Here is a 24046-nt window from a genome sequence, read left to right as displayed (position 1 = left end):
TACTGTAATATGTATGTATTGATTGCTAGCTGCTTTGCTTCCGAAACTGGCATACGTTAATCATGGCACGTTGATTGGCCAGACTATTTGGATAGATCTTAAAACAATCCTCTCAGCATGAGGGCTCTAATTCAAGCTTACGTTTACCCTTGGGGAAGTGTGCCTAAGTGATTTCACAGCCCTTGCTCCTCTGCAATCTTAGCTATCCAGTCTTCTTGAGCTCTGCTGCTTTTTTGGGGGGGGGGGAGATTCCAATTATTTTTGAGGTTGCTATGGCAATATTGGCTTCAAGAGTATCGCAGATCACCTTTGTAGCACTTAAGCATGACATGGATTTGGATTAGTACCTAAGCCTTTCAATTGCTATTATCTGTGTCTGTCTGTCTGTCTGTCTATCATCTACCTACCTATCATCTATCTATCTATCTATCTATCTATCTATCTATCTATCTATCTATCATCTATCTATCTATCATCTATCTGTCTATCTATCTATCATCTATCTATCTATCTATCTATCTATCATCTATCTATCTATCTATCTATCTATCTATCTATCTATCATCTATCTATATCTATCATCTATATCTATCATCTATATCTATCTATATCTATCTATCTATCTATCTATCTATCATCTATCATCTATCTATCTAATCTATCATCACCACCACTTTCATTGCAGTGTTGCCTTATCTCAGATTCTGTGTGTTGTTTATTCTGTTATCTTTGTGTAGTTATATTTTGTTTGTTTCAGTCCACACACAAGAATCCAGCATGTGGAGTCCATAATCTGGAGGGTGTGTTAGACACTGAATCTTAGCGGTACATATTCCAGATCCATTTTGTACTGGACCCAGGCACCTCCATAGTCTAAGCTGATGCAAAGTGCCTTATAGTTGCTGTCAGGCCTCCCCACTGGCCCCTCAACTTGAAAGATTATGAGAATGGCAGTAGTAGGAAGGGCTTGCACCCTAGTTTGGTGGAGGAGCTGCTGCTAGGCAGCACTGGTAGTACAGCAGGGCTTTAGTTTGGAAATAAACAATCTGAAATTAAAATTGATTAACTTTGAATGTTCACTTGATTCTTTCCAAATTAATGCCTTAACCTGTCCTAATCAGGTGGAGGGGTTGTATCTGCTTACCACAAGTTAATACCTCTGGCACATTGCCAGGGGGAAAGGGGGATCCCTGGTTGGCTTTAGAATGAAATATAGTTCTTGGAACTCCCTGCAGCACCCAAAGGCTGATTAGATCCACACGACCTCAGCAAATGGAATCCAGGCTACAGGATGCCACAAGCAGAAATGAGATGCTCTGCAGATCTCTTTTGGCAGCACAAACAAAGACACAAACTTGTCTTTGGGGCAGGACCGAGTCGGAAGCTACAATGACTTTGAAAGAGACAACTCAGGCTGTAATCCTAAGCACACTTACTTGGAACCAAGTCCCACTGAAATCAGCAGGACTTACTTTTGGGTAGGCATTTATAAGATTGCGCCATCTATCTCATATTTAGGTGAGATGCACCAGGGCGGTCTAGTGTTGCAAGGCAAGGATTACAGAGATCTAGGCTCAAAACACTCAACAGCCATGAAGCTCACTGGATGAATTTGGACCAGTCGCCACCTCACAGCTTAACTGACCACACAAGAGTTTTGTGAGGATAAAACTGGGGCGAGGAAGACAATGTACATTGCCTTAAGTTTCTGGGAGGAAAAGATACAAATGTATAAGCATTATATAAATGTAATGTGGCAAATGAATAAAACAAGAATGATATTTCAAGGTAGATTTTGCATTTGCCATGGAGAAGATCCAAGAATCTTTTCCTTTGGTGACCACTTCCTTGGTACCTCATGTTCCCAGTTTTCCATCTCTGTTTGCAGCAAACTCCCGTCACAGGGATTTTCGTCAGTGTTGCCTCTCCAGACTAAGCATGTATTTCCCCTGGAATTTGGTAGTATCATGCAAAACACCCACCCACCCCTGGTTTTGCCTTTGTGCTTGCTGAGGAAGCAATTCTGGCAGAAGCAGGATTTACCTATGAGCAGCAGCAGCAGCAGGAAGAGGGAATGAATCCCCCCACCACCACCCCGTTCTGTCTTTTCTGCAGCATATCCGACTGTGTGTGACATCACCACTGACAGAAGCCAATAAGACCACTCTTTCTCGTTTCCCTCGAAGAGAGAGTGCTGGAGCTGAGCGCAACCGGGCCAAGCGAGCTGCCATCCATGCTCAGCCTGCGTGGAGCTGATGCAGCTGAGTGTTCAGTTGCTAGGGACCGAGTAGGCTTGGGAGCAAACGCGCCAGCTAGTTCCCATGCAGGGAATGGGGACCTTCCGGCTGGGGAGAAGGACTGTGATGTACACAGTGGAAACCATTCCCAAAGGGAAGAATCGAGTGCTGGGGGTGAGTGACAGAACGGTGGGGGAGGCACTTTGGGGAGGGCGGTGAGCTGGGATATTGGGGGAGGAGGAGGAGGAGGATGGAGAGGACTGGGGTGGATTCCCCTGAAATGGCAGCCGATCTCCTAACTTAGGGGGCAGTGGTATTCTAGATCTCTCCTGTTTCTGAATTAAGCATGTGTGAGAGAAAGAGAGAGAAGCAGGACGGGGGGGGGGGGGTGGAGAAACATCAGAACGGCTAATCATTATGGTCCCTTAAACTAACCTGGGAATTTATTATGCCTCTCAGATGAAAGGGAATAGCTTTTTGAGAGCAGCTCGTTCTCAGGACGTGGTTTTGTGTATGTGTGTGTATTCATATGCTGAATATTCCCAAGGAGCAGTAACTAAATCTGCAGCCAGAAAGGAGAGTGGGGAAAGATCCTGCTGGTCGCTACCTCTAAAATGCCCGGTGCCCTGGTGTGTGCTACGAGGTTGCAGACTTCAGCATCAATTTTAGGCGAGGGGACAGATGAGCATTCGTGCCTCGGTACATGAAGGAAGTGAGCAGCATCGCTCTAGCAACACAGCACAAAAGGCAGAAATAGGCAGTGGAACATGATCAAATCCTAGCACCACTATTTGCGAGAGAAAATTGCTGTGTCCATCACTGTTAGCTACAACAACTAAATGGAGCCTTCATGTTCAAAGGCAGTATACCCCGTAATGCCCGGTGTTGGGGACAGACAAGGGAGGGCCATTGCTTTTATGCCCTGCTTCTGCGTTTTCGAGATACAATGGGCTGACTGCAATTGCAAACAGAATACTGGACTAGATCGACCATGGGTGGGGAACCTGTGGTTCTACAGATCTTGCTAGACAACAGCTCCTTTCATCCCTGACCATTGGCAGCTGGAGTCCATCAACATCGGGGAAGTGGAGGCACAGGTGTCTATCCTTGCATCAGTCTGGTGGGGGAAATTGGACCGTTTACAAACCTGACCTGGGGCCCTGAACACTAATTCCAGATATGGTGTGTGTGTGTGTAGGTGTGAATACTTTGCACATGCCCAGAGGCCTTCTCCTCACTATTAATCCACATACTCCTGCCAGAGCTCAGAACTAGCTTTTAAAATGGGTTCCATGGCTGAGTCTTGGTGAGTGGTGACTCAAAACAAGCCTTGGCACTGATCCTAGAGGCAGAGTGAGTTTTTCAGCCTTGCCTTGTTCTGAATGTTAAAGGCAGAGTCAGAACACTCTTGCAATGGTTTGCAGATAATAAGGAGCAGCAGTACACCCTCCCCCCAGCAGCCTTCTCCCCTCTTTCCTTTCCTGCCTCTTTACAGACTTATGGAGGATAGCAAGACATAGGGCAACACTTTGGGGAAAGAGAAGGCTCTAGGGCCACATTACTGAGTGGACCTGCTCAGTACAATGTCTTTATACAGCCCAGATTCCATGCCACTCTCTTTATGCACATGAAAAGGTTTCTTATTCTGCAGTTGTAAGAAGACAAAATGCATGGGGCTGCCTTTAAGACAATAGCTTAAGCACACGGCCATATCCGTTGGAATCTGCATAGAAAGTAACTGCTGTGTCTACTACACACTCACGTGTACTGGTCCTGCACAGGTTTAGAATAAATGAGAGTCCAGCACATTTACAAAGGGAAATCTCATGTCTGATTTGATGCATTAGTGCTACAGTGAATTATGAAAGCATGGAAACAGACTTTTCCCTACCTTCTAAAAATAGGTATGCCGCTGTGCTGGGATTTCCCAGACCAGCAACACCGACTCCCTTTATGAACACAGCCCAGCTCCCAACCAGAGCGTGTGGGCTTGTGAGGCAACAGATATGCTAGAAGAGTGCTTTGGGTCACCACAAAAATAGCCTCTTGTCAGAGGAACTGATGTCAGCACACTGCTGTGCTAGGCTGCACCATGCTGAAAAGAACCACATTTACAGTGCAATCCTACACATGCCTGCTAAGAAGTAAGTCCCACTGCATTCAATGGGGCTTATTCCCAGGAAAGTGGGCATGCGATTGCAGCCCTACTCTTCCTGCCCATCTGTTGGCACAAATGTAATTCATACGGTGTGCCTTGTTCTCTCTTACCGAGCCGCACAATCTGCACAATTGCATGGAAGCACAAATGCACTGAGATGAAGATTATGTTCAGATAAAAATGAGAGGCACACAATTCCCCCCAGCTGACAGACAGACAGACAGACAGACAGACAGACATTTAAAAAGTGGCTAGTAAATATCAGGTTATTTGTAAAGCAAATTCAGAAACCTTGATCAGGGGTTGTCCCAGTCCATTCTACTGTGTGTGGAGTAGATGCAAGTGGTAATCTCCTGTGGATGGCAAATTCTACTTGGTTTTGAGCCAGTGAAACTGATGCTCTACCAAGTGGGACCTGATTCACCAGCAGTGAAGATGTGGCCTGGCCTGTAATTTCACAGACACCTGCCATTTTCACCAGATAAATCAGTATAGTTCAACAGTGTCCTTTAACTTTGAAAAAGTGATTTAGCGACTCTGAAGGTGTCAGACTTGTCACCTAGTGGCGCCTTTGCTTATGCTCACGGTGTTGTTGTTTCTTACTTGTTACTGTGAGGATATCTAGCAGAAGAAATATTGTCCCTCCACCCCTAGAAACACTATTCTCATGTGCACCTTTCCCAAAGGTAGCCAAAGTGGTTCCCTCCATATATTGTGGACTACGATTCCTATCACCCCTGATCATTGGTCACAGCTGGCTAGGGCTGATGGCAATTGTAATCCATCGACATCTAGAGGGAACCACTTTGACTAACTCAGCCCCAATGTGTAATGTTGTCAATTATCTTCTGACGGCTGCTACCTTCTTTACCTCCTTGCACCTGTCTAAGTTTTCCTGGCTCTTTTCCTTCAGCTGCTTGTCAGCCAATGCCAGGACAGAAGAATGGTCCTAAAACAGACTAGATCCCAGAAGGCAGACAGGCACAAGCTTGGTGGTCCTTAAGAATCCTTTTTGCTTCTTCTGCCTTTAAACAGGCTCCAAATTGAAGCATCTTCCACATATTATGATCCCTGGTCAGTGTCTACCCAGCTGACCAAAATGCAAGAGGCTTATGTTACAATATTGCTGCAGTTTCTTTGGCTGTAACATGGTGGCAGTTTATTCTTACCCAAACGGTAAATATTTGTACAACCAACAGCAATTTGAGTTGAAAACTGGATTTAACAGAGTCCTTTTGCACATGCCTCACAAAATCCAGAGCAGTGGCAGACCAGATAAACATGGTCCCCTGTGTACAGGCCAGGGCAAAAGAACACATTTCAGTTGATATTCTCCAATGCCTCGTTTAGAATAGCCTTGTGTAATTTATGACCCAGCTAAACACAGCCCATCAGTCATAAATTTCAGCCACCTCCCATTTTTGCTGTGCCAGGCAGGTGGTAAAACCAGGATGTTTGCAGATAGATAGATAGATGTGGCCCTATCATAAATGGCTGGTGACCTGAATCCAGCTTATTTGAATACATTCTGCATACATCCTCTGTTATCTCCCATAATCTGGCTGATTCTGAGTTAACCAAAAGACCAGGATTCATTGCCTGCTGGGAGTCCTAGGAACAATCCAAACAATCATCCAGCAGGATTTGCTGTGGTCACGAACCCCCTCCTCCAAATCTCACTTTCTCTTACTTGCTCATGGGTGCACCTGGATCAGCTCAGCCTGGCTTGGAGTAGATTTTAGTGGGATGTCCTCCTCCTCTGCCAACATCTGAACAATACGGAAGTGTTAATTAGAGCAGATTTTGTAAATGTCAGCTTCCATTTAGTTACCAGATGACATTAACTATACTGGTGAACAGTCGGGAAGTCCTTAGAACATAAAGATCTCCTGATACACAAAGTCAAATGAAATAGATGAAAACTGTGAAGCACTTTCTCAGCAGAAAGATGCCCTAGAACGTAAGGAATAGTGATCTTACCATTAAAAAGATCAACTCAGAAGATTCTCTGGCGTCAGTCCTTCGAAGTTGGTGTAATCATTAAGGGGTGTGTGTGTGTGAATGTTAATTTAGTCCATCAAGTGCCGAGTATTATTCCCCTGATTGTTCCCACAGACCATCCAGATCATGACTGGCTTCATACACATTAGCTTTGGGATCATTCTCAGCACCTTGACCAGTGTATATACCTCATACTTTGTGTCTGGAGAGATCCCCTTCTTGGGAGGAGCATCCGTGAGTATCGCACATGGGACTGGACAAGCCCCCCTGGGAAGATGGGGAGTGAGGTGGAAGAGCGAGGAAGGAAAGAGTGGAAAGAGAGTTGGCATGCCCAGTGTGAGAAAGAGATAGTAACATCCTGGAAAGGGGCATCAGCTATTGAAGGAAAAGTTTGCAGAGCCATCAGAAAACTCCCGGACTAGAGTGATTTGCAGCGCAATCCTAGTCTTGTCTACTCGGAAGTAAATTCCATTGAGTTCAGTGGAGCTTACTCCCAGGTAAGTGGGTGTAGGATTGCAGCCCTAATGGAGATTTCAGGCAATGCTGCGGAGTTGAAGCCATCAGATACTCTCTTGGTTTATAATGACAACAGAGGTGATGTTTTTTCATCTTTCAAAAGTGTGTAATCCATTTTGAAACCCATTAAGTGTTTTGCCTAAAAATGTCCTTTATGTTCAAAAAATATGTTATAAATTTGGACTTCCTTGCCTCCCTCCCTCCCACCCTCTTCAGTTTTGTTTTGAAGTGTTCAGAATTCTTCCCCCCCCCCCGTTATAATGTATTGTTAGCGTAGTGCAACTAAAAATGAAAACGTTTTCATTTTGAGGAGATGCCAATTTACATTTTAAAAATCAAAAATGAAAATCAAACCATTTCAGATGCTCTCTTTCTCATTCTAGAGAGCAAAGGCATAAATGATTGTATATGTAAAGTTTGTGTTGTGCTGAAATCCTTGGGCTAAATTCCTGGGGATAAATTTAGTATTTTACTTCTGGTAAATTTCATGTTAGAGAAATCTGACACTGTCTAGAATGTGTGTGGTCCCCCCCCCCTTCACACAAAATCTGTGCATAACTTAAGCAAACATGTCAAAAACTCCAAAGACACAATGCCCTTTATGCTGAAAAGTCTGTTTTACATCTTGTCACCCAAAGATGTCTTATTTGGGTCTCCATGCAGAATTACACAGAAATACATGAACCCTCAGGTGCAAACTACCCGCTATATGAACATGGGTTTAATTAATTTCTGACTAAAATGAAATGAAAAGCACTCTTGGAAGGCTTAAATTTCAAGTTGGAAAAACGGGTGCTAAGCAGTGTGTGTGTGTACAAAATCACCTGCCCTCACAGGTTTCCAGCAAGGCTACCATTAGGCAAAGAGAAGAAGCTACTTCAGGCGGTGGAAGGGTTCAAGGTAGTGACTTCTACACCTGCCCTGCTGCCTCCATTACAGGTGAAGAAGTGGCTGATTTCTGGCAAGATCTTGCGAGATTTTAGCAAGATCTTGAGAGGTCTTGCTGGAACCTACTGTTGCTGCTGCTGCTTCACACTGCCACTGCACAACCTAGGTAAGAGATGCTTGGGCAGGGGCAGTGGGGCGCAGGCAGAGGTGGCATTCCCCATTTCTTCTCAAACAGCGAAACAGGATGCCCTACCCTTGGTTTCCAGACATCAAAATGGGATTTTTCTTCCCTCGGGGAATAGGGAGAAAGCAGCTTTGGAAGGAGCAATGTTGCAACAGAAAATTAGCCAGCAAGGGAAGAGTGAAGCATAACACCACCTTTGCTACTCCCTTCAAAATCACAGCCTCCTGAGGCAACTTTTCATTAAAACAAACAAACAAACAAACAAACAAACAAACAAACACTGAGCAGGGCTTCTTTACACACTGTTGTGTAACGTGTGTAGTTTTCCTGAGTCATACAGTGGTACCTCAGGTTACAAATGCTTCGGGTTACAGATGCTTCAGGTTACAGACTCTGCTAACATGGAAGTAGTACCTCAGGTTAAGAACTTTACCTCAGGATGAGAACAGAAATCGCGCGGCAGCAGCAGTGGGAGGCCCCATTAGCTAAAGTGGTACCTCAGGTTAAGAACAGTTTCAGGTTAAGAACGGACCTCCGGAACATATTAAGTTCTTAACCAGAGGTACCACTGTAATTTGAAATTATGAACATTGAACTACTCAAAAGAAGATATGCAGCAGTTCTGTCAAATGTTATACAGTATAAGCTACTGTGGGTGGCAGCCTTAGAGAGAGGGACACCCTGCCCTCGTTCCTTATGCCCCAGTCCGAAAGATTGAAAATTACAAGCACCTTCTGTAAATAGGTTCAGGGGTTCAGGTCTGAGAGCCACATTGGTCTTATTTGGGGTTTGGCCTTATCTGAGGGTATTTTTTTTAGGATATTGTTACATGCCACCTCAATCTCCAAGTGGTGCGAGATTTCAGGGGTTGGGGCCTGGAGCATAGAATCAATCACCAGGTGATAGGCAGGTATAATTTCCACTGCAGCTGTCTAAATTACAATTTAACAGCCCTGATTGTTGTACCAAAGGGTGGCTACATTATCTTAGATAATGTAGTGCCTGTCCACACTAAGTGACGGCAACATCAACTCATAGTCCTCTCTTCCAACAACATGGAACATGTAAAAGGGCTTTGGGAATGTAAGACTGCAGAACGGTATAGCCTATTAAACTTAGTTGTTGCAGTTCATGCTGAAAAAACAACAGTAATTTCAGATTTTCAATAACTGAAATAAAGTGAAAACACACAGTCATATAAAATGTTTCCAAGTCTCACAACTAGTTCTTTCTTTTACATAAAAGATAAAATGTGCCTTCAACCCTAAGTTTTTTTTTATATAAAAGAAATCTCTTTCTGTCTATGGCAGAATCAAGCATTTGGTCTATGGCAGAATCAAGCATTTGGTCCATGGCAGAATCAAGCATCACATGACAAAATGTCACCTCCAAAGCTTTGTAAAAGATTAGCAAGTATTTCACATACATAAACCTTGAAAAACCAAACCAAAGTGAGATGGTTGTTGTGGTATGGTTGGAATTGTGATTACATAAAAAATCCCAGTGAATGTCTGTATATTTGCCACCTATTTTCCATCTCCTGAGGCAACCAAAATAACTTCAGTATTAGATAGTGAAATCATTCTTTTTGAAGGAGTGACCCTAAGACTTAGGAAGCATAAAAAAGCAATCTTTGTCTCTGGACAATGGAAGTATTTTTTAAAAGTCCATTGACAGGCTAAAAGTTCATTAGACCTGTGCAGGCCTTCCAGCTAGCATTAAGGAGCCCGCCCAGAACCGTGGTTTCATGTCATAGAAGACCTACAGCAAGAGGTTCTCACCTTTTCTGCTCTCAGGGCTCATATTACTGAGCCCCAACAGTCACAAAATGGTGGCAAATGGAGGATCAGGTGGCAAATGGCATAATCAGCTGGCAATTACTGACATCATTTCCTACTAATATCTAATCCATCTTTGGACATTCCTAAATTCTTTGCTCCAGCATTTTCCTAATGGCAAGGGTTCCGTACCTAAGCTTTCCTCAAGTACAGACCTTTGCTCTGGAGCTATTTGTGACAGCCTCTCTGATCCATTAAGAAGGCTTTTTCTTTTATATTTTTCTCTCCCCATCCCCACATACCTCTCAATGTGTGTGTGTGTGGTTTTTTTTTTTTAAAAATCTCCTGTAATTTCTTCTCCCATTCTCCTTTCACACTAGTACCATATCCCACAATTTCCAGTTTCTGTCACCCATTCTCCCTGGTCCTTTTACAGCCACTTCTCATTCCCAGAACAGTTTCTCTCTCCTATGCATTCCCTTTTTATTCCCGGTTTATATAACAAGGATTGCCTTGTATATCCCTTTTAAATTTTCTTCAACACCTCCTCTGACCCTTTCACCTTGGTGGAGGGAGACCTTCTCCCCGCACCTCCTTCTCTGACTCCTGGCCACCTTTACTCAGCATGCAAGCAGTTGCTAATGCTGGCACTGGGTCCAACTAAAAGGCTATTGCTAGGAGGGATGGAGCAGGCAAGTGAGGAGGCTGTTTACGAATCACTGGCTTAGAGGAGAGAGAGCCCAGTGAGCTAGACAAGAGCTTTCCTGTCTCTCTCCAACAAGACCAGAGCAGCAACTGCAGACTTCGCCCAGCCACAACTAAATCCAATGCCACCTAGTGCCAAAACTGCCCAGATGGCATCTTACTGGATTCTCTGTTCACCTAATCTTGTTGGGTTGAAGGGCGCAGTTCACTGGCTGGGCCGAGCTGCCATCTTCAGAGTGACATGGCAGAACATCAGCAGTTAGATGGGAAGACCCTTTTGCTTAAAAAACAACAACAAACAATACAAAAACGTTTCATGGGTATGCAGACTTTGATGCTGGGAAAGGCAGGGCCAGCCCCAAACTTTTCCCTGTCTGAGACAGAACATAAGATGGCGTCTCTACCATTCTATGTACTGATGCTGACTAGATTGGCAGTTGAACCTTACTTCAATGCTGTCGATGCGATAGCATCCTTCAGTGCACCTCAGGGCAGCAGGCTAGTTCAGGAGGTATATTGACAGGCCTGCGGCAAATTTAGCTCTGATCACCTACAGTGAACAATGGCTGAGGGGCTCAGGGGTTCTACTGCCTCAGGCGATGACTCCACCCTGCCTGATAGTATAGCCGGCCCATCAGGAAGGTGTTTTCAGTAGTGCTCTGTGAATAAATTAATCCTAGCCAGTACTTGGAAAGTTCATTTTAAAAAGGAATTAGTTGCACTGCACCCCTCCCAAAAGGAATCAAGTACAGTTCAAGTTGAGATTCCTGCATTTCAGGGGGTTGGAATAGATGACCCTTGAGGTCCCTTGCAACTCCATGATGATATGATTCTATGATCCCTTCAATTCATATTTTGTTCATTTCATCCTTGGCATTTCCCCCCAGCCTTCAGAGTTTTACAAACTGCTCTGCTAAAATGTAAAACATACTCAAAAAGTCTAAGAAAGCGCATACTGTGTAATGTCAACAATTGCTTTACTTATTACCCCCAACAATTGTGTTCTTTAAGCTTAAATAGGAGCATCACTTTTCAAATAGGTGAAAATGGTCACTGCATTGGCCACAAACAAACAGAGTTAGGGGTGATGAAACCCCATAAGAATTGAAATTTCATTGAATTAGAAATTGCCCAGAGTTCCACAGCAAAAGGAACTTAATTCGTGTTCACCCAGAAATTATAACAGCTTCTTTCAGATGTAATTCAGAGATTTTTTAAAAATTCAGTGAATTAGTTATTCTGAATTAGTTCATTCCTTCCAAGCACTGATTCAAGCCTGCCTTCTGGCCCTGTCTATTCCCACTTAAACATCATAATAGGTGTTTTAAAAGACAAGAGTTCTCTGTGACTTTTCAACACCTCCTCTTGCTGCATGAGAGAAGGAGCTTCGAAGAAGGACAGCACTGTCGAAGAAGGACAGTTTTAACCTGCATGCAGACAGCAAGCACATACTTTAATCAGGATCCACGTTGGGTTACCATCTGTACAAGCTGATATGCAGTATGGCTTCTCTGTGGTGGTTGTTACGATGTCACCGTGCCACCGCCCCAGAAAAGTGCTGCCATGTGGCCCTGCCTCTTTGTGGATCTTCCTCCTCTCTACCAGCTTGCCACCCTCTAATGGAAGAGGAACGACAGCAAGAATTCTTCCTTAACCATTTGCTTATTGTGCAGCCTTAAGCATACTTGTTAAGAAGTCCCATTGGACTTAAGTCATGAAAAAAAAAAAAGGTTTAGGATCAGGGATAGCAAATGCATTTTGAGATCTTTGTGGACTCTCCTGCTATTTCCTCAACATGTGTAAATTATATGCTTCAAATCATTTGGGGAAATTCAATCAATATGTTGAATATTCAGTATTCAAATATAGAGAGAATTTTGCTCTTCTGATATATTTACCACTTTCAGGGCCTAATCAGATGTTAACAGGGCACATAGCTGCTGCCAGCTTACATGACTTGCCCTGCCCTGCCATATGCATGTCACCAGTAATGTCAAATAAACATGTCAGATCAACATGTGAAATGACACCATGCTGTCAAGCATTTATTTCCCCATCCTCTGTAGCTGCCAGTTAAGTGGAGTGGGGAAATATTAATCACAGTGACATCATCAAGGAGATGAAGGGGGCAGATATTGGTCTGCCACAATGCATTCCCTGTAATGTTTAGTTAAGTTCTTATTATCCCAGTCAAAAAGCAACTCCTTTTTATTTCCAGGGGTGTGGCCACAGCAGCATTTTATCTCTCTCTCCCCCCCCCCCAAGTTCATCTCTGGTTCATTTTTATCTTGTATTGCTTCAGTACAAATTTCCCATATAGGGATGGAAGGATCTGTCAATTTTGGTCCTCTCAGTTTCTCATTTTTCTAATTTTGAACTCATTTGTCTGTTTTTTGCAGTAATAATTTTAAAAATCCTCTTGAAAATTCAACAGTGTTTTAGTGCCAATTTCTCCCATTAAACACATTTTTATATGCAGTTTTGAATAATGTACATATTTTTGTCGAACAATTCCCCCCACTCCGATATAATGCATTTTTGTATGTTTTTTTTTCAAGAATACCTCCATTCTTATCCCTAATGTATGTGTTCTTGGAAGCATTTTTGGGGTGGAGAACTGCATTGTAAAATTCGGATGTGTGAATTTTGAAGGATAGCGTATGAATTTGATACGTTCAGCTTTAAATGCATACTGAATCAAATTTCTCCCTCCCTCCCTCCCTATACTCCTGTACACATGTGCCTCCTCCTCCTCCTGGATTTGTGAGCCTAAGCTGTTGTTCCTTATTAATGGCAGACTGCACAAGATTGCACTCCTGCAATTTCAAGGAAGAGCTGGGAAGGAACCAGTTTGAGGAGCAGATGGGTTGCTAAGGTGTCTGGCGGAAGTTGCATGGATGCAGTGGACACAAACTTTGCAGTACAGTGGTACCTTGGGTTACATACGCTTCAGGTTACATATGCTTCAGGTTACAGACTCCGCTAACCCAGAAATAGTACCTCGGGTTAAGAACTTTGCTTCAGGATGAGAACAGAAATCACATGGTGGTGGTGCGGCAGCAGCAGGAGGCCCCATTAGCTAAAGTGGTGCTTCAGGTTAAGAACAGTTTCAGGTTAAGAACGGACCTCTGGAACAAATTAAGTACGTAACCAGAGGTACCACTGTACAAGGAAACTAAAAATACACCAGCAACTAGGTTCAGGATAGGGGTGGGCCAAGGGCTATGGAAAGGGAAGAAATTGCATGAGAATTCTGGCCGATGATAAGTCTTTGCTTCTGTATTGAAACCCACATGTTTACACTTTTTTTTTTAAAAAAAGGAAAAAGTGTGGAGTGCTAAACAAATGCAGTTCATGAAATGTGATCTGAAAATGCCGCTTCTGCAAGTTACTTTCTATAGTAGATCATACAGACAATAGTGGGTGCACCCTGACCTTACTTTAGGGCAAGTGCATGGGGAAATGGCTGCCTAGCAATGGGTGAGGTTAGGGTGGGGTGCACTGCCAATGTTCACTCCTACTGTTAACCTGTGACTGTCTTTTCTGAGAAGTTTCATCAACATCTCGTTTTTCACCTTGCAGTCTGTTCACACACATCTTCCATTCTCCATCCACTTCATACAACTTACGTGCCTTGGGTGGTCTCATTCTATAGCTCAATTTTCCTTTGCTGTTTATTGGTGTCCTTCTGTGTTGTCTTTTACCTTTTTGTGTGTGAGGCTTAGTGATCCTTGCTTTAGATTGCGATGGGATGCGAATGGGAAACCTAAGGTGCGCAGAATGCACACTTATATTGTAAAAGCCTTGATTCTGCTTTCTAACAGAGCCATCTCCAAATCTGAAGGGGCCCTTGGCAGAGGGCTTTCTGGTGCCCCTCCTCCTCTTACAGGGTGCCCCTGGCTTCAGGCTTACCTGCTGGTGGCAATGGGCAGCTTCAAGCCCCCATGATAAATTGCCTGCCATGCCCCTGATATCATGTTACTCTGGGGCATTGTGGAGAATTAAAATGCTAGGCTTCTGCATTGCCAGCCTATGCATTGGCACCCTAGGAGCAGTCTGAAAGTGCTGGCATAGCCTGATTAAAATTGGCCATGGTTGAGCAATGGAGAGATTCAAAGATTATTTAAGCCTCACGTATGAAATCACCCTTAAGTTGTTTCTGCAAAACCACTTCCCCAAGATGCATTTGTTCCTCACTCCTGCCCTGATTAGGGCTCCGACAAACATTCACCTTGAAATTAACACAGCCAGACAAAGGACTGCTAAGGATACTTGTCTCACTGAGTAATCAGATTGTTTTGATACTTTCTGCCCTCACAGTCCTCAGCCGCTGCCACTTTGTCTGAGGTGATCAATGGGTTCTCTTGTTTTCAAGCTTCCTTGACATCATTGCATAAGAGTTGCACATCTTCTTTGTGTAACCATTGACAAAATAAAATGGTTTACCATTGGAATAAGCGGCAGTGTGGGGAAAAGAGGCTAAAGAAGACTGTGAGGGCAACAGATGAAAAGGGAAATGGCTCAGAGAAGTTCAGCATTGAGACAATAGCCCTCTTCGAATATTCCGTATGTGAGTTAGCTAAACTCACGATGTTGTGCATAGGGCACTAATTCCACACCGCTGATGCTGTTCGCATCACCTTCCATGAGTTGTAAGCTGAATCTACAAAGTGAGGGGCCTCCTGTACTCATGGAGTCTTCCTGTGTGTGAAATAGAATCCCAACAGATCCAAAAAGCAGGCTCTTCAGTTCATACGTTTACCACCACCACCACCATCTGACTTGCAGAAGGCTAGGCAACAGGGGTGGGCTAATATACTTGTACCCACAGCTCCCCCTTTTTGTGGTCACTTAACTCAAATATAAACCACTTGAAGAGGGCTAAAGTCAATGTCAGATATGTTCACATGTGTTGAAAACTGCAAAAATAGGAGGCTTCTTTTTTCTCTTTCTTTTTATTTTACTTTATTTTGTTTTATTTTTGACACTCACAAAACCAAACGTTTCATCTCAGCTCTAAAATCAATGGCATCAAATGCACTACACTCTTTCTGTGGCTCCGAAGCAGAGAATCCATAGCATGGCTCCACATCACCCCAGTCACTTGAGCTATCACTTGATCAATCATCATTCTGGGGGTGGCTTTGCCTAGGCTCAGAGGTGTCAGGCCTCATTCATCTTGCACCTCCAACTTCCTTTTGGAGGTATGAGGTGCCTGCCAAGAGAAAGTACAGAAATAGTCTTAGTTTTGAGGCCCAGAATGGAACATTGAAGTAGATGATGGGGATGTTAAGTGAGTTGTAAGAAGATCAGCTGTCCCAGACAGTAGAGATCTTTTACATGTGGGAAATCTGACCTGGCCAGATGATGGGGCAACCTTGCTACATGTGGTTAAAAGGCTATAATAGGCTTTCTCCCTTGAACAAACCATCCTTAAAAATAAATAAAAAGCCAGCAAGGATGGTACCAATCTTCCTCCTCATTTCTATCACAGCCTTCTAAGGTGGGTCCAGTGATTGTGGGAAGGGTAACTGCCTTTAACATGACTATCAATTACACACTTGTTTCCTTCCTCCCAAACAGTTCATTGTCTCCGGATGCCTCTCAATTGGTGCTGAGAAGAGCCCTACAGAGTGTGCAGTGAGTTGAAGTCAGCCGTTCTTTTAACTGTAGTCTAACTCTGCTCACCTCAGATGAACAGCTAAAGTTTGGCAGGTTTCTGGGATCAACTGAGCAACAGTGTGTCGTGGTGTAGCGGTTAAGAGCATTGGACTAGAACTGAGGAGACTCTGGTTCAAATCCTTACTCAGCCATGAAGCTCAGGAGGAGAATTTGTGCCAATCACTATTTCTCAGCCTCACTTACTTCATAGGGTTGCTGTGAGGACAGGTTGTGGGAGGGGCAGGGGAGAGAACCATATGTGCTACTTGAGCTTCCTGGAGGAAAGATGGAATATAAATGCAATGAAAAAATAGTGGAGACTTTGTAACAATAATCTGAAGTGAAAGTAGATTCTGAGGTTAAAGAAAGTCCCATTCAAAGCCTGATTTCAGCCCTGATCAGATTGCATCAGGGAAGTGGAACTTGTTGCCCTCCAGATACTGTTGAACTACAACTCCCATTGTGCCTGGCTATTAGCAAGGTTGGCTGGTGCTGATGGGATATAGAGTCCAAAAGCATATTGGGGGCCATAGGTTTGCTACACCTGGCTTTCATGAAATATATGTGGTCCTATTGCAGGGAAATTCTCCGCTTTATATATAGGGTTTTTGCGCAGTATTGAAAGGCTCAGTACAATACAGAGGGACATTTACCCAGGTTTGAGGGTAGATGATGCAGCCGCCTTGCTGAAGCTTGGTTTTATAATGGGGAGTAGGGCTAGCAAGAGCTATGCAATATGTGCAAAGGATACTGGGGTAGATATTTATGAAATGGTGGGACAGGGCAGGACAGGGGCTATTTCTTGTGGCATTATTGCACTCCTTTTTGAGTTGCCATATATTCCATATGGACTAGCCACAAATTGGACAGAGTGAGAGGCTTGTACCACTTGGAGGAGGAGGGTGTGGAGGATAATCTGCCCTACTGTGGCCCAGTATTTAGTCATCTTCCTTACAGCTTCTCCATATCATGTTTCCTATAAGAGCAAGAAGCACTGTTCTGCTTTCTGGCATGTCCTTCCAAGGCCCTTTCAGTCTATCCCTGTGAATTATTGTAAATACAAAGCTTTAGGTAAGGAGTGGGAAATTGGGAATGGCCCTCCAGCTGCTGTTGGACTACAACTCCCATTATCCATCACCACTGGCCATGTTGGCTGGGTCTGATGGGAACTGGAGTCCAGTAACAGCTGGAGGGCTGCTGCTTCCCTTAGATCTACTAGATTAGGGCTGCAGTCCTATATCCACTTATATAAGAGTAAGTCCCACTCTTTACCTCCAAGTAAATATGCATAGGATTGCACTTTAAATTCAATGCCACAGGACTCACCCTCACTGAATTCAGCTGAGCTTATCTCTGAGTAAGCATGCAGAGGGTGATGGGGCTGCATCTGAAGTTGTTCTTAGTCTTATGGGAAGAACTTTGAAGAATGCCTTTGTAGTGAGGTTTTGAATCTCCGGGAACCCAGATGAAGCTGCTGCGGAGAGGGTGAGAGTTTCAAGCAGAGGAAAGTTGATATATTCTTCTTGGGTGATCCAGAGCTGGAGGCAGACAATAGCACACAACAGAGGCCTTGCTGCTGACGGCGTTCATATACCCCTATTGTCTCTCTTCAGGGATGCACGGAGGGTGAGGAGTGTTTCAGAAAACCTATTTGAGCAGAGATAACAGTGAGACAAAAAAGAGTGTACATCACAGGCAGTGATGTCTCTATCATGCCGCCTTCAGCTCCCTCCAAAGCTGCCATTTGTGTCTTTCAGCCTAAGCAGCTTCCATGGCTGCCAGATCCACTCTCTGGGTGCTTCACATCATGAGTCTCACTTGACATCATGAGACTCACTTGACATTGGAATTGAGAGACTGGAGTTCCTAAGCAAAGACTATAGAAGAGGATGGCAGCTCCTGCACTTTGCTACCACTTTAAATAGCAGAATCCCTCCTCGCAAATATCCTGCATTCAGTGTTTTATGTTTTTCAGGTAAAAGGCTCCCAGGCCATGAATATCATCAGTGCCATCTTTGCATTACTTGGAATATTGACTTTTATAGTAGACTTGAGCAAAAATGGGCCATTTCATTACGATGATAATCATCACTATTCTCTGGTTATGGTAAGTTTCCCTCCTCAGCAACAACATAACTTTTTGAGATTAACGAGGGGAGGGGCGTCAGAGGGGTTAGTACATGCATATTTTAATATAAATGGACTGGCATTTACAATGTGCTTAAGGTGCCTCCAAATGCTGTCAAGCATACAGAGTCAGCATGCCAGCTGCATGGGGACTGTCAGGATCCCAAATGGTAGGTGAGGGTCAAGATGTGGGTAGCACAGTCTCAAAGAGCAGCCATTGCACAGCCCACACATCCATACTCTCAGGAACCACATTATTGTCGTGATGCTTGCCCCACTTCTGTGTTGGCATTACAATGTGAAATTCACTATGGGAAAACTGCCCACATGTTCCCTCACCCAGCTCTCTCTAACATAAATCTCATTCTGCCGCCTTCCCCCTGCTAGCCTTTACCGCTGTTAGGTAGTGCATCAGCACAATGAACTATGGTAAATGCTAGCAACCAGGATTCCATCTGAGCTGGCCCTGCCATTAGTCAAAGTGAGGCAGCTGCCTCAGGCAGCAGATACTGATGGGTTTGGAATGGTGGTGAGCTGTTTGAGATGTTTGTGCAACACAGCCTTCTCTTCACCCCTTGAATTTGCTTGCTAGTCACAGGTGTGATGAAAGGCATTGTCCCATTGCCAGTGTTGAAGTAAGATTCGACTGCCAGGTGAGTGGGCTTGAGGGATGTGGGAGGGCACCATCTTGTCCTTCACCTCAGGCAGCAAAATGTCTTGGTCTGGCCCTGATCTTAAGTAGCATTTGCTAACCAGCTTCAGATCTTGATTCCAGGTCCTGCTTAAGAAGGAACCTAAGGTGACTGACATTGTGGTGCTATTTATTAGTCATGAATCTTGAAAGTCTCCAGCTGAGAGCTGAGACTGGAGCCAGACTGTGCAGGGAACATTTCTCTCTCTCTCTCTCTCTCTCTCTCTCTCTCTCTCTCTCTCTCTCTCTCTCTCTCTCTCTCCCCATCCCCCTTCCATCTCACATTCTCTCTCTGTCTGTCTCACTTACACACACACAGAGCCAAAAAGCTTTAAAGAGCCGGCATGAAAGTACAGCGGTGGGTGTTTTCTCAAGCTAAATCATTCAGACCAAGGACACAGGCAACCTGATAATAATCCTATGCATGTTTACCCAGAAGTAAGTCCTACTGTGTTCAATAAGGGTTACTCCTAGGCAAGTATGCAGAGGATTACAGCCAGAGTCTCATTTCCTATTAGCAGCTAGACACCCATGCCACAGCCAGATCAAAGCTGATTTATACCCTAACTTGAATTCCTTCCTTTACATTTTATTACCTGCAAAAAAACAAGCCTTCACTGACATTTGGTTGACAGCTTCAAATAACTTCTTCCTGCATTCACACAGAATAGAGAGGGGGGAAAGGTACAAATCTAGGCAGGTTCATGGGAGAAGATAAATGGATAAAGTTCAGTTTGGTGATCAGCTTTGTAACATTGTGTTTGTTTCCTTTTTGGAGAAGACAGGCAACAGGATTGCCATTGTATTGCTGACATTCACCATTGTGGAATTTTGCATCGCATCTGCCACTGCATATTTTTGGTGCCGGGCAACCCGTTCTGATTCCAATGAGGTAAGTGCATAATTCTCACCAGAACTGCAATTGCATCTGTGTTTGGGGACCAGAGTGTCAAGTGTCTTAGTTGCACTTCAATCAGCTGCATAGGTAAATGCATACACAAGACGTTAGGGTGAGGAAGATGACCCAATTAGGTTGGGCAGATAGTGGGGGAATTGATTCACGTTTTAATGCAAAGCTCCTTAATTTGCACTTTCTGAAATAATATCCTTCAAAATCCACATCTCCAAATTTTGTGATGCAGTTCTCAAACCAAGTAATGAGCACTGAAACTGCATGCATTAGGGGAAAGCATGCTTACAAATGCATATGTTCATGAAAATAAAATTCAGAAATGCATTATATTACAGGGAAGTGTGCATAAAGTGCATTTATTAGTGAAAATCAACTCCAAAAATGTGTTATATTATGAAATGCATATATTAGGAAAACGTTGCACTAAAATTATGAGAAATTTTAATGATTTCTTTTTAAAAAACAAAACAAAAACAAAAAGTGTCTACAAACTGATGCAGAAATGTGGAAAACTGAATTTAAGAATCGGAAAAAATGAGAAACTGATGAAAATTGAAATTAATAGATTCATCTGTCCCTGGGGTACATATTTTAGCTGATAGGAATATAGCTTTGGTTGGATAGGGATAAGAAATGTGATAATACCAGCTAATGAAATCAAGTTTAAATTTCTTCTGTTTTCTAGGCCATATTGATTGAACCGAACACCATCAGGACAGATACTGAGGCCGCATCTGTAGAATCATCAGTAACCCATCCGCCAAATTCCAATGATGTAAGTTACGATTTAAAAGTAGAGACTGTGTAGAAGACTCAAGAGGAGGAATCTGTATGGAGAAATCACACCAGCTGCACCTATTTTGAGGTGTCAACGCTGGCCCTTTCCTGCATGACAGAGTTCCGTCAATTATTGCCAGTATTCCAGCTGCCAGGCCAGTGAGGCCAAAGGGACCATCTCTCTTCTTTCTCCAGTACAGTCTCAGCTTTAGACTGTGGCTAAGAAGCATGTGGCTTGATATGCTCTGCCTTGGACTAGGAGGTAACATTTGGACTCCTCTTTTTTGCATAGGCCGTTTATGGAGCTCACCATGAGTTTGGCACATGGATTATTAACATGTTAAAGTGTGTTTGAAGACCGTGTAGTATTGGGGGTGGTCACAGGAGAGCTGGAGACCCAGAGAAGAACGCGGAAGGGAAGCATGTAGGAGCACGGGCAAGTCATTAGTGCGTTTTTTCTGCCTCTGGCTGGCTCCATTGGTGACCCTGGTGCAAAATGTAAGAGAAAACAGTATGTGGTGTTGATTTGGATGGCTCACTGCTCAGGGCTGCAGCTGGTTCTTAAAGACTCTCTACCTAAGTTGAGCCTCCTGAGAAGTAGCCAGCATATGGGACTGCCTTGGCCCCAATCTCTACATTGGTCCCCCTCTGCACCTCCAAAGCATGGGTGCATTGTAGAAAGCAGCTCATGGGAATCAATTTGGAAAGCTGCTTGGTCATAGGAAGTTTCATCAACAATGCTGAGTTTTATTGAGTGCTGCATACTACTGCATTTATTTCGGTTAAGTGTACATACATATCCATTAAGAATATCCATAGAACAACTCCTGGGAAATTTTCTCCTAGTTTGTTCCCTAAGGGGATACTTCACACTCTCTTTGTATAGCTTGCAGGTATGATGAGCTTAAAGCAGACACGGTATACATTCCGGATTATTGGCTCCTCCCCTAGCATTAGTCATTCTGGAGCTGGAAACTGCCATCTGATACCTGGAGGTAAGATATGATGTCTGTTGTTAGCGGACATCAGAAAACTTTTGGCAACATTCCGCACAGATCGATTTCCAAGGTAGACCTCTAGCATCTCCTCACACTCTTCAAGGTCAGCCATGGCACTTGAGGCAGGCCCAGGAACAAGAGGCGCAAGTGGGACTAATCTCTGCTCCTACATTGGTAACTTGGAGGGGGGTGAGCCCTGTTGGTTTAAAAGAAATTAACTTTTTGACCCAAGAGGATCTGCAGCAAGTAGGGAGGCATTTAGGTGGCAGCCCTGAACCTTGTTAGATGTGCTTAGAGTCCTACTGAACTGACTGCAGCTTCAGTGTGCCTAATGGAATGAAGGACTGCAACACAGTCGAACATGAAATCCTCCTGCTTGGGCGCTATTGAAATGAATGGGAGCTGCACAAGAAGATGTGCAGTGCTCTTGAGCGGCATCCATTCATTTCAAGAAGGCTTGAGAAAGAGAGATTCCCGGTCAATCGTGCTCTTGGTTTCCAAGAGTGGTGGGCTGGGAGATTGCTGGTTTTGTTCAGGGTGGGGCGGGTTATTGACTGCATACTGTGTAAGTAGCAAGTAGTGTTTTTTGATATTTTGTATTGTTGTTATAAGGAACTGGGAACGGCTAGGTTGGAATCCATTCCACTGGCTTCTGAGCATCTTGGTTAATGTTTCTTCAGAGCATGTTTTCATGGGGAATTTCTACTGACTATTTAATGCCTGTCTGTGAAACAGGGATACCTAATATTGAGTGGCCTCACCGAGGTCTGAATCTTGTAGCTGTTTATATGGTCCTAGACAATTTTAGGTTTTAGAGTCTGCAGCTGATTCACTCTTTCTAGGTCTGATCTTGCTTTTCATGGGTATGATTTTTTAAAATGAAAATAAATTATGTACCTGAAACAACATGCGCCCGTCTTTTGACTTTTTGTTGTTGTCCCTAACAGAAGATTCATCCTCCTGCAGATGCTTGCTCTTATTCCATCCAGAGCAAAATGGTGAACTAGCTCACCATCCTGTTGCTCTCTTCATTGCAGCCTGATAGCTGTCTCACAGAAGGAGTTCCAATGAATTGGGGGACAAGGGGCGGGCATGAGATAGTCATCATCTATTTCTGTGAATGCTCAAAGTGGATTAATATTTAAAGATAAAGAGCACCATACAAGACACCTATTAGAATGTAATATAACAAAACACTCAGTGTAATAGTAATAAAACACTCAAATATGCCTTCAGCGTCTAACTTCTTGGCTATGCGCCCCCAAACCCAGGTCTCAGTATCTGAACATTGCATTTTAAAATTCAATATTCAGACTTAACCCAGGCATTTATTCTGCACCTGCCCACAGTGGTGCTGAGTGCTCATCCTACTTTTCCACTGTGTAGATAATATCAATGACTGGTTTTAAAGTGGACGAGTATGAACTGTAGCGTAAAGTAGATGAATCCTGAAAGTGTTGATTTGACGTAAAACCTTGCCTGAAGCAGCTAGTCAGAGGAGAGTAAAAGGTTGTAGAAAATGCACTGAAAGAGCTTAATCTGAGGTAATAGTAGGTTAGCTGCTTAATACGGCAACAGAGTTTTAGCCGGTCTTACTGTGCACTGCATCGACTCTGTCTCCTGTCTATAACGAAACAAGGCTGATTTTTTTTTTAAAAAAATCTCACAGCAAGTGTGTGTGTGTGTGTGTGTGTGTGTGTGTATGAGAGAGAGAGAGAGAGAGAGAGAGAGAGAGAGAGAGAGAGAGAGAGGTATATCTACTGAACCAATAAGCTAAAGCAATAGGAAACTGCCATTGTACAATTCAGCAGAATAAGCCCACACAGAACTTGCATGAGGCAAGCAGCAAGGCAGTTTCTGAGGCAACATTACATAACAACCTGATGTAGGGCAACACAGCATATGAAATGCAGCATGGATGAGATTCTCTTAGTAATTCCCCTCCCAGTTTTACAGTTTTCTGGACCCTGAGAGAGCACAATGCTTTAGGAATCTGTCTGGGACATGGAATGGAGTGGTATATTTTGCAAACCAGGTGAGGATGGCCGAATATAATATCTAACCTGACCAAAAGGTTTGAGAGGAAATGAAGTACCTTCAGCCTGAGTGAACCACTTTTCAGGAAAAGGGCAACCAGAACTTGTTGGAGATGGACCTTAATATTGTTACATGCACCCTGATCTCCAAGTGGTGAGAGATTTCACAGATGCCAGGGCACACTTTGGTTTTGGTTTGCTTGGAATGAGGGTGACTGGAGATGGTGGCGTCTCTGGGATACCGTTAACTCACAACTTACGCAGTTTTAACTAGCCCAATTTCAGCCTTCCTACTGAGTTCTAGGAACTCTTGGGCTTTGGAGGCGTCCTCGAGATCTCACAAAGGCCACTAGAGCCTGCACGAGAGTTTCCCAGA

General features: G+C 43.8%; 1 protein-coding gene across 2 annotated transcripts; it reads left to right on the top strand.

The window, feature by feature from the left end:
- Positions 1–2033: 2033 nt before the first annotated feature.
- On the top strand, positions 2034–22542 carry LOC308460654 (membrane-spanning 4-domains subfamily A member 15-like). Of its 2 annotated transcripts, none has more exons than XM_080977200.1 (6): positions 2034–2411; positions 6511–6630; positions 16051–16107; positions 18104–18235; positions 19725–19838; positions 20545–22542. In XM_080977200.1, the coding sequence occupies exons 1-6, from the start codon at positions 2322–2324 to the stop codon at positions 20665–20667; spliced, it is 636 nt and encodes a 211-aa protein (XP_080833326.1). In that variant the 5' UTR covers positions 2034–2321; the 3' UTR covers positions 20668–22542. The 2 variants fall into 2 exon arrangements, with proteins under 2 accessions (XP_080833326.1, XP_080833327.1); XM_080977201.1 differs by having other exon boundaries at positions 2035–2411; positions 19728–19838.
- The last annotated feature ends 1504 nt before the right edge of the window (positions 22543–24046 follow it).

Source organism: Podarcis pityusensis (assembly GCF_964106645.2).
Source record: "Podarcis pityusensis genome assembly, chromosome: 1".
In the NCBI taxonomy this organism is placed as follows: domain Eukaryota; kingdom Metazoa; phylum Chordata; class Lepidosauria; order Squamata; family Lacertidae; genus Podarcis; species Podarcis pityusensis.
Note: the sequence above shows the minus strand (reverse complement) of the source record. Positions and strands in the feature narration are given on the sequence as shown.

Coding starts and splice junctions, on each gene's coding strand:
- LOC308460654 (XM_080977200.1), top strand. CDS start 2,322: ATGCAGGGAATGGGGACCTTCCGGCTGGGGAGAAGGACTGTGATGTAC. Junction 6,631..16,050: donor CCTTCTTGGGAGGAGCATCC/GTGAGTATCGCA, acceptor CCTCCCAAACAG/TTCATTGTCTCCGGATGCCT. Junction 19,839..20,544: donor CCCGTTCTGATTCCAATGAG/GTAAGTGCATAA, acceptor TCTGTTTTCTAG/GCCATATTGATTGAACCGAA.